Source organism: Dromiciops gliroides, chromosome 2 (assembly GCF_019393635.1).
Source record: "Dromiciops gliroides isolate mDroGli1 chromosome 2, mDroGli1.pri, whole genome shotgun sequence".
NCBI classification, from domain to species: Eukaryota; Metazoa; Chordata; class Mammalia; order Microbiotheria; family Microbiotheriidae; genus Dromiciops; species Dromiciops gliroides.
This window is the reverse complement of record NC_057862.1, coordinates 679,377,908-679,387,877: the sequence shown is the minus strand read 5'-3', so window position 1 is coordinate 679,387,877 and position 9,970 is coordinate 679,377,908. Positions and strand designations below refer to the sequence as shown.

Below are 9,970 nucleotides of genomic sequence, written 5' to 3'. Positions count from 1 at the left end.
TATCGGTTTCTGATATAAAAAATAGGCAGCCTTTATATAGCACTTTAAATGTTTATAAATATCTCAATCTATCCTCACAAAGACTTTAGGAGGTGGGAACTATTATTGTGGCCATTTTGTGGTTGGGGAAACTGAGGCATGCAGAGGTTAAGTGACTTTCCCTGGGTCCATAGCTAGTATGTGTCTGAGACTGGATTTAAACTCAGACCTTCCTGATCTGTAGTTTAGTCTTCCATCCACTGAGTCAGCTGACTCAAGTAATGGGGGAATTAAGATCCCAAAAGGCTAAGCTGACTTTAACAAAATCCAGTTTAGTAGGTATAGGGTTTTAAACTTCAGTGTGTGTGTGTGTGTGTGTGTGTGTGTGTTGAAAAAAACTTCACAAGTATGAGATGGGAAAAGAATAATCCATCTGAAAAAGGTCAGGGTGGTGGTGGTGGAGGTGGTGGAGGAGGAATGCAAGCTCATTATGAGTCTATAGTGTGATATGTCAGCCCAAAAAGCTAATTGGATGACTGGGGAAGTTATGATCCCACTGTATGGACTCTAACTTGGTCAGAACACATCTGAAATATTTTGTTCAGTTGGAAGCACCATTTTTTAAGAAATATCTCACCAGGATATTAAAGAGTCCCAAGATCATGTCATATGGACATTGGTAGAAAGAACTAGGGATTTGTATCTTAGAAATGCTCCAACTTGCATCTGATGGTCTCCCTGGTTTCAATTCCATGGAACAAGATCCCCCCAACCTTGGCACTCCCTGGGGTCCTGTTCTCCCCACCCCTTCCTGCCTCCTTTTGTGTGTTGTCTCCCCCTTTTAAATTAAAAAAATGTGTGGAATAAAACGAACATTTCTATAACATAGTACAAAGAAAAGATAATTGTACATGAAATTGCAAGTCTACTACATATGTACAACTCACTATTCATTTCAAATATACAACAAAATTATCATGTACATTTCTTTCTTTTTTCTTTTTTCTTCCTTCCCTCCCTTTCCCACCTGCAATGAGTAAAAATTTAAGAGACATAGTTTTGGGTTAATTTAATGATTTTATTAAGAAGGCCAACAGGTTATTAAGAAAAGCATGGTCATTAGCCATATCTCTCAGACCAAAGACCCAAAATGGAGGTGGTTTCATATCTTATATAGCCTTCCAAATAGTAGGTGGTCCATCAAATAGCAATTGAATATAATTGGTTGACGTGATTAGAAGTGAGCTATATTGAAATGAAGGACTAAGGATCACTTGGATTGAGAAAGTATATCTATATAAGGTTATCAATTCAAATAATGTAGACCCCACTGAAGCTGGGTATGGTCTGGCACAAGAAAGTTAGTCTAAATCTTATGTATCTTAGTAAATGTTTATTGAATTGGATTGGATTAGAGAGGTTGACAGGATAATCATCACCAAGGATGTGAAGGAAGCTATTTTTGTGTAAAAGAGGAATCCCCTTGGTCCAGCATCAAGAATGAGGAGTAAGTGGGGGGAAGATCTGACAGCATTAAAGGAAATCTTTCCAACAGTCCAACTATCCCAAAATATGAAGGGCTGCCTTTGAAAGAAGCACAAGGCTGGATAGCCACTAGTCAGCTATATTGTGGTGGGGGTTCCTGGTTAGCAGTGGGTTAGCCTGGATGCCAGTGAAATCCTGGCATCCTAGCTGCCCCTAGTGAAGTCCTTTCTAATGCTGAGATTCTGGGATTTTTCCCATCTCAAATCCCTTTGTTTGGGAGAGGACCTTTTGACACGAGGGGGAAAAGCCAATGATGCCAGTTAACAGGCTTTAATGAGCACAGGTGGTATGCAGAGGCCTATCCTGGGCCAATCTATAAAGGGCTAAAGACAAAAATGGTTCAGGGAGTTTTTAGTGTGAAGAAGGGACTGAATATTCATAGTAGAAAAAAGTCATGCCCGTCACCCTCCATTTCAGGGAATCAAAGGCTTCACGTGCTTTCCAGAAGCCCAGTTGCTCATACACTCTTTGAGCTGCATTATTAAAGCTAAGGGTACTTAAGACCACAGCATCGTAGCCCTGGTCCTGTGCAAATTGCAGCACAGTCTGGGTCAGGGATTTGGCCATCCCCTGGCCCCGGTGCTCCTGTCTCACTGACAAATGTAGCAGCTCCAAGCGTTTCTGTCCTCCGGGAGCCATCTTTTGGGGACAGGCACACACCATGCCCACCACCTGACCCTCTTTCTCTGCTACCCAGAAACAAGATCCTCTGTCATTGAGATAGAATTTCCTGATGTCTGACATATCAGTGCGCAAAGCGTGGTCCAAGTAATTTTTGATGGGATATCTAGCAACTAGCCACAGGAAGGCCAGGAGGCCTGGGAGGGCTAGGAGAGACAGGAGGAGGGAGCCAGAGCCAAGGAACAGGGCCCCTGGCCCCCCCAGCAGGAGCAGGAAGCTTCTGGGCTGCTTTAGCTGATGGAAGAAGCCAAAAGAAACTAGATACAGGGTTCCCTTGATGAACATGTCTATCACAGCCTCCCTGTCTTGGTCCTGATACTTCCGGATGTGATAAGGAGCCATGGATTCTTCAGTCTCCTTCTTCTACAGACCCTGTAGGAGAGAGGATTGGCACTGTCCTTACCCCATCCATATACCTCCACACAACTCACCTTCTGTTCCTGGAAGGAAAGAAGCCACTGCCTGAACTGCAGGTTTGAGGGTCAGGGGAGGGAAACTGCTCCCATTCTGTTCTCTGCTAGCCCCAGGCCTCCATCTGAAGTCAGTCCAAGGATGGAAGGAGCAAGGACTAAAGACATCCAGGAGGATCATGTTGAGCCTTCCAGAATAGACTCTCCCAATGAGATTTAGTCTTTCCTCTCAATCCAGAGCCTCCTGTAGTCCCAGGTCATGGGAGCATGACCTAGAATCCAGAAAGAGTGCTGGATTGGGGGTCAGAGGCTCTGAGTTCAAATCTTACCTCTCTCACTCTATACTTGGGTATACTTGGGTATACTGTGGGCAAGTTATTTAAACTTTCTGGGTCTCAGTTGCTAATTTGTGAAATGGAGGATGGGGAGGGTGGAATAGATGGTACCTTGAATACTGTTCAGCTCTTTGTCTATTGTCCTGTGAAGAGAACTCAGAGGCAGATGAGAATTTTTCCAGGGAAGCTCCCTCTCCTGTCACCTCACCTGCTGATTTTCCAGATCCCAAGACACTCCAGTCCTTTGTAGCTGGGGCCCTTGCAACTTGCACCCCTTTTCCTCAGGCTGCTGCTATGAGAGTCTGCCAAAGTGCTTCCAAGCCCACCTGTGGTGCCCAAAGGTCAGCGTCCTTCCTCCTGTTGGACCTGTCTGATTGAGAGCTGAATCATCACTTTTGCATTCCTTCCCCTCAAATGCCCCCAGCGCCGCTACCCTCCCACTCACCTACCCAAAGCTCAGACAATGAGTGTGGCATCCTGCCTAACCCATCCTGGTGTAGCTACCTCTCTTCCTAACTCTTGGAGAGTCCCAGATTGGAAGCAGAAGCCAGCTCTCACCCCCTTAGCCTCTGGATCCCCCCCTTTTTCCTTGTGCTCTCCCTCTCCCCAAGCATTCCCAGTTGCCTGCCTGTGACTCGGACTGACCCCTAACTGAATCCTAGTAGGAGCATCCAAGTGCAGACTCAGACCTTCTTTAAGACTGGACACTGATGAATCTTTAGAGAAGGACCTCCCCAAAGTCACAGAATCTCAGAGCCAGAGAGGACTTCCAAAGGAACAGACTTTCCCATCAGCAGAAGTCTTCAGGGGCAGCTAGGTGGCGCAGTGGCTAGAGCACCGGCCCTGGAGTCAGGAGGACCTGAGTTCAAATCTGGCCTCAGACACTTGACACTTACTAGCTGTGTGACCCTGGGCAAGTCACTTAACCCCAATTGCCTCACAAAAAAAAAGAAGAAGAAGAAGAAGAAGTCTTCAAGAAATGGCTGGATGGGTCTGTCGTAGAGAGAATTCCTGTTCAAATCTGCATTAGACTGGGAAGCCTCTATTAGTCCTTTCCCCTCTATGCTTTCAAGATCCAGTGATTTCTTTGAGACCTTTAACAAATCAGAAGACCCCCACACTTACCTTCTGATAACAGGAAAGAATGAAAATCTTTCCTTAAGAGCCAACTATTTGCCCTGGAGGATTTACTTCCTAATGGGGAGAAATAACACAGCAGGGGAGAAGTCTGGAAGAGGGAGGTTTGGGTCTGAGGAATGACAGGAATGGCTAAGGGAGCAAGAAGGGAGTGAATTAACCTGTACAAATATTGGTTTGATTGGTTTCCAGATAGGGAGGTGGAAGGCGTGCTGTTTAAAACTGCAAAACAGCACAGCACAGTGATCGGGACAGTTTTGGGAGGCATCTCTCACAAAATCTCCCTGCCTCACATCTCCACCGAGGGAAACAATAGGCATTTTGGTATCACCCTTATTTTGAAAATCTCTGAAAACGGCTTCCAGCCTAGCACTCAGTTAAGTAATAAATGAATGAATGAAAGAAGAAGTGTCTTTCATGAGTCTGTTATGCTCCAGGTACAGAGTTAGGTGCTGAGGACCAAAAGCAAAAGTTAGAGTCTCTGCTTTCACAAGAAGCTTATATTCTAATAGGTAAAGACAGGTTCATATAGGTGAGAGCCAGGAGGACAACCGATTTAATTTAACTAGGCAGAAAATGCAAAAAGGGCTTGTGCCCAAATGCACCAGTAGTTCAGGAAATAAGAGTTGGAACTAGGGTGGGGTTCCTTGAATATTGTCCCAGGACATCAACATCTCCATAATCAGAGGCTTATGTTTTGAGACACAAGGGTCCTACCTTCCCTTTGGTATGTAGCTCCCTGCTGCTCCAGACTCTGGCCCAACTTCCTGCTATATATATATTATTATACACATATTATTATATGTATTATTATTATTGTTGAAGCTATGTCTCCACTAACTCTTTCTCTCAATTGAAGCTGTTTCCCTTGTTGCTTTTCTTTGTTGAAGTTCATTTGGAATAAGTCATATGACTACAGCAGTTTTTGATGCAGGTTCCTCTCTATGTCAGTGGGCAGTTCTGGCTTGCATCACTGTCCTTTTCCATTGGCTATGCCCTCTCACTCCCCCATACTCCACCTCCTGGCAAGGTCTGTATGCTTCTTACATTGGAAATTTATTTGATGAATAATGGGAGGGAGAAATAATATGTCTCTGTTAATTTTTTTAAATCTTAATTTACAAAAGTAAACAGTTTAAAATTGTTCTTTTAAGAAATTTGTTATTTAAAAAATAATTATTTTACGAGCAATAATTGTGTCTCCCTCACAGCCTCCTCCCACCATTGAATAATTTTTTTAAAATAATAAAACCCTCATTATAAATATATATAGTCCAGCAGAACAAATCCCCACATTGGATATGTCCAGAAACGTCTGTCTCATGCTGCATTTCAAGTTGAGCAGGAAATGGACAGCATGTTTCATCTTCAGTTCTCAGGAATCATGTCTTATCCTTGTAAGGAGTAGAATTTTAAAGTCTTTCAATGCTGATTTTCTTTACAATGTTGTTGTCATTTTCCAAATCTTTCTCCTGGGTCCGCTCACCTTCCTTTGCAACAGCTCATGCGTCTTCTCAGTTTTCTCAGAAACTTTCCATTTCATCATTTCATATGGAGCTGTGATATTCAATTACATTCATAGATCATCATTCATTTAGCCATTCCCTAATAAGTAGATGTCTCCTTAATTTCCAGTATCTAACTATGAAAAAGGTTGCTATAAATATTGTACATATATGTTCTTTTCCTCTCTCTTTCTTTCTTTCTTTCTTTCTTTCTTTCTTTCTTTCTTTGTTTCTTTCTTTCTTTCATGAGGCAATTGCGGTTAAGTGACTTGCCTAGGGTCACACAGCTAGTAAGTGTTAAGTGTCTGAGGCCAGATTTGAACTCAGGTCCTCCTGACTCCAGGGCCAGTGCTCTATCCACTGCACCATCTAGCTGCCCCTTTCCTCTCTTTTTTATCTCCTTGGGGTAATAGGACTAATAGTGGCAGAGCTGGGTAGAAGATTGGGGCTGGTTTAGTGATTTAATAGGGCTTAGTTTCCAATTGCTTTGTGACTAATTCACAACTTCATGGGCAGTATGTGAGCATGTATGTTTTCTCATAGCCCTTCCAATATTTCTCACTTCTTTTGTCATTTTTGCTAATCTGATGGGTGTGAGACAGAACATTGGAGTCACTTTAATTTTCATTTTGCTAAATCATTAGCAATTTGGAAATTTTTTTCATATAGCTGTTGATAACTTGGATTTCTTCCTTTGACAACTGCTTATTCATAGTCTTTGACCACTTGTCTACTGGGAAATATTCTTGGTCATAAATTTGAATCATTTATTCATATATCTTGGATATGAACCTTTGTCAGAGAAAGTTATTGAAAAGATTTTTTCCAGTTACCTAGAAACAGCTTTTCTTGTTCAGACATCCTAGAGAGTTCCCCTGAATGACTCACCTTGGTTTATGCCAACTATATTCATAGGAACCTTCTGGGGAAAACCAGCATTTTGCCAAAGTCCTGATCTGTCTAAGATAACAAAATCGAAAATAAACATGCAATCCCAGTTGGCCTTAAATGGCCTTAAGATGCCCCTGGGGCTTCTGTATAGACCTCTTTCTTCTCAGTTGGTAGCACATAATAGCCACTAGGTGCTGCCCTCTGGATCAGGGAGTGGGAGGGATGTGGGTATGGGGCAGGGAGGCTTTGCTTTCAAGCCCTAATAGAATGGATGTCCTCATGTCACACCCATTCCTTCGTCCTTTGCGGACTTCTGGTTTTACCTTGGGCGTGGGTGAGCCAGTCAGCCAGGGCTTTGTCCAAAGTCCAGGGGTACTGGAGCAGGATGTGCTGTGACCTGTGCCTTTATGCCAGTAGCCCTGCTCCATGACCCACAGCAGTCTGATAACTGATTAGCTGCTTCTAATGTAGGACATTTGAACCCCCTGTTATGGAAAAGATTCCTCTCCAAAGCTGGTCCTGGATTCCCCAGCCCTTCCCCCACTCCTACTTAGAGAAACTTTGCCCCTTGCTATTTTTAAGAGGACCCAACAGCCCAGAGGATGTTTAGATAGATCATAGTTCACTGAGTCTATAGTAGAACAGGACTTCTATGGGAGCAGGATTATGTCCCTCTTGGCCTCTGGGACCTGAGATCCAAGGGCTTGTGGGGCCAGAATTAAAGCCATCTGACATCTGCAATGTTCCTATGATGGAAGGAGTCCTTGCTACCAGCTCTCCCTAGATCAAAGAAAAACATACAACTATACACGCACGCATATACACATGTATGTGTATACATGTACACATGTACACATGCATATACCTTAAAGCCGTTCTTTTTTTAAGACAATGTGAGAAACAGAGAATGCCTCAGGAACCACAAAGGCCAGAATGCTCACAAAGAAAGCACACGCATCAGGAACCCATAAAGTATATACACACACAACAACCCATGTGGCCAGGTCAATTCATATCTCCAATGTTGCATTGTTGACAACATCTGCTGGTTCCCTCATTATGCATTTTGTCATTTTGGTTGAGCATCACATGGTCTCTTCTGGCCATTAAGTGTCATCTCTTTTAGGAGTTGTCTTGCCTCTACTGGGCATCAGGTACCATCTGCTGGGCATTAGTAGCTGCTTCTGGGCCTCTGCTCCAATCTACTGTGGTGCAATAATTAGCAAGTCTCTTCCCAACTAAGGAAACGAAGATCTCTTATTGCATAACCAAGGCCTCCAATATGGAACTAGATAAAAACAGTCAAAATGCTGCTATGGATAATATTAAACTTATTCTTTTGCTGCTTTTGAGTGGTGTTGATTGAAGGTTCATGATCCAAGACAATTATATGACTAGGGTTAGGAAATTCCTTATAATTCCTGCTACATTCTTGATTCTGCACTTATTTTGGCAATTCTTCCCCTGAATCCTTACAAAAGCTTTCAGGAGCCCAATGCTCACCTTATCCTCAAAATTCTCTTTGGAGCTAGGACAAAAACAGAAGGCCAGGTGAAGCAGTCAGGTTCCACATTTCTGCAAATGCTTGCTATGACCTACTAAGAAGATCATAGGGTCATTGGATGTTCTCGGTGAGAAGGCCCTAATTCTAAGAGGAGACAGTAGTTGAAGCATGGTTTTAAAGCCCAGAAGTTTGAACCAGAGTGATCATTCACATCTTTCATCTCAAGAAGACAGAGAACTAAAAAGCACCAGATGGTACTACCTATGGGTATTCCAAACTCACTTTACCCTTCATAAGCCCAGAAAAAGATGACAAGCATTTCTGAAAATTAAAATAAAAAATTAGCAGGTTCACATAAGAGGAACACTGATTAATGTGGTTGATTGCACAGTCTAGTTGCCTATCCTCTCACTAGAAGAGGCAGGGATAAGGAAAATAGATAAAATAAATGAAAAAAAAAAACAAATAAAATAAATGTGTGTGTGTGTGTGGGGGGGGACGAAAACCAGTGAACCAGTTAATACACACTGTGAGGCATCTCCAGGTTGTCTAGGAGAAAATTTCAGTATTATAACTACAGAGTAGCTACTATGTTATTCCTATGACTAGAGTGGATGAATGAGTGAATGAAAACATTTATTCACTACTTACTATGTGCTAACAATAGTCCTTTCCCTCAAGGAGCTTACATTGTAATGGGAGCCCAAAATCAGTGTCACTTTTCCTGTCATCCCTCAAGGGAAGGATAATACTTAGCTTACAGGACTAGAAAAATCTTAAAAATTTATTTAGACTCCTCCTCCCCACAAGACTGCTTAATTATCTGACTAGTAGGAACCAAAGGTCAACTTACTTTTATCAAGTATTTTACAGTTTACAAAGCATTTTTTCCTAGTAGCCTTGTGGAATAGGTAGGATAATTATTATCCTCATTTTATACATGAGGGAATTGAAACTTGGAGAAGTTAATGGATCTGCCCAGAGTCACAAACCTAGTTATTTGAAGAACCAAGGTGATAAGTTCACTGGGTTTTGAGCTAGAGGGGATTTTGAGATCATCTGATCCAACTTTTCATTTTATAGATGAGTAAATCAAAAGCCAAAGAACTGAAGTCATTTGTCACATATCACACCCAGCTAGATAATAGTAGCATTTAGATATGGACCCAGATGCTCTGACTCCAAATGGCAACTGAATCTTAAGCCTTACTCTGTAAGGTTCACTTAGAAGAACAAAGGGAACTGATCCTTTTACCAATGGGGTGGGTAGTACAGGCATTATTATCACTATAAATTGGGGAAACTAAGTCTCAGAGATGTTAAGTGATTTGTCCATGATCACAGAGCTAGTAATTGTCAGAGAAAGAATAGAACCCAAGTCTTTGGAACTCTGGAGAATTCCCCATCCAATATTCAAGTCACTGTGCCACACTGCTTCCCATCATTCCACTTGGATACCAAGCTGGGATAAGTAGAACCCAAAGGACCTTCCAATCTGTCAACTATAAGCAAGATAGATGAGACATGGCATAGTAGAGAGAGAGTTGGCCTTGGAGTCAGGAAAACCTGGATTCAAATCTCTCTTCTGACACGTACAAGCAATGTGACTAGGGCAAGTCTCTGAATAGGTCTCAATGCTTTAAGCAATTCTCTAAGACTAAATTGTAGAACAATTGATCTATGTTGGTAGAGAAAGTTCCCTACACCAATGTAATTATAGTTTTGTTCCCCCTCTGCTCCCCCAAAATAATCACATACATATATACACATAGGTATTAACTGATGAACACTGCACTCAGAAGTTGATAAAATGTTTTCAGTCTATATGCCTCCCTTTCCCCTCGGTGGAAGGAGTCTAGTTGGACCAAATAACCTCAGAGTTTCAGGAGGAGTCTTGGGTATTCTTGAACTGCCTAGGCCAATAAAATTGTTAACAATGACCTTTATCAATCCTTTCTTTTGGTGAGGCAATGCAAGTTAAGT

General features: G+C 42.3%; 1 protein-coding gene across 7 annotated transcripts; it reads right to left on the bottom strand.

Moving 5' to 3' along the window:
* Nucleotides 1–1,036: 1,036 nt before the first annotated feature.
* On the bottom strand, nucleotides 1,037–5,015 carry LOC122740361 (probable N-acetyltransferase CML1). Of its 7 annotated transcripts, none has more exons than XM_043982460.1 (3): nucleotides 4,805–5,015; nucleotides 3,062–3,320; nucleotides 1,037–2,577 (listed from the first exon to the last, which is right to left on the bottom strand). In XM_043982460.1, exon 3 carries the CDS (start codon nucleotides 2,545–2,547, stop codon nucleotides 1,876–1,878), a length of 672 nt encoding a protein of 223 aa, XP_043838395.1. In that variant the 5' UTR covers nucleotides 2,548–2,577; nucleotides 3,062–3,320; nucleotides 4,805–5,015; the 3' UTR covers nucleotides 1,037–1,875. The 7 variants fall into 7 exon arrangements, with proteins under 7 accessions (XP_043838395.1, XP_043838394.1, XP_043838396.1 ...); XM_043982459.1 differs by having other exon boundaries at nucleotides 3,159–3,320; XM_043982461.1 differs by having other exon boundaries at nucleotides 3,159–3,316.
* Between the last annotated feature and the right edge of the window lie 4,955 nt (nucleotides 5,016–9,970).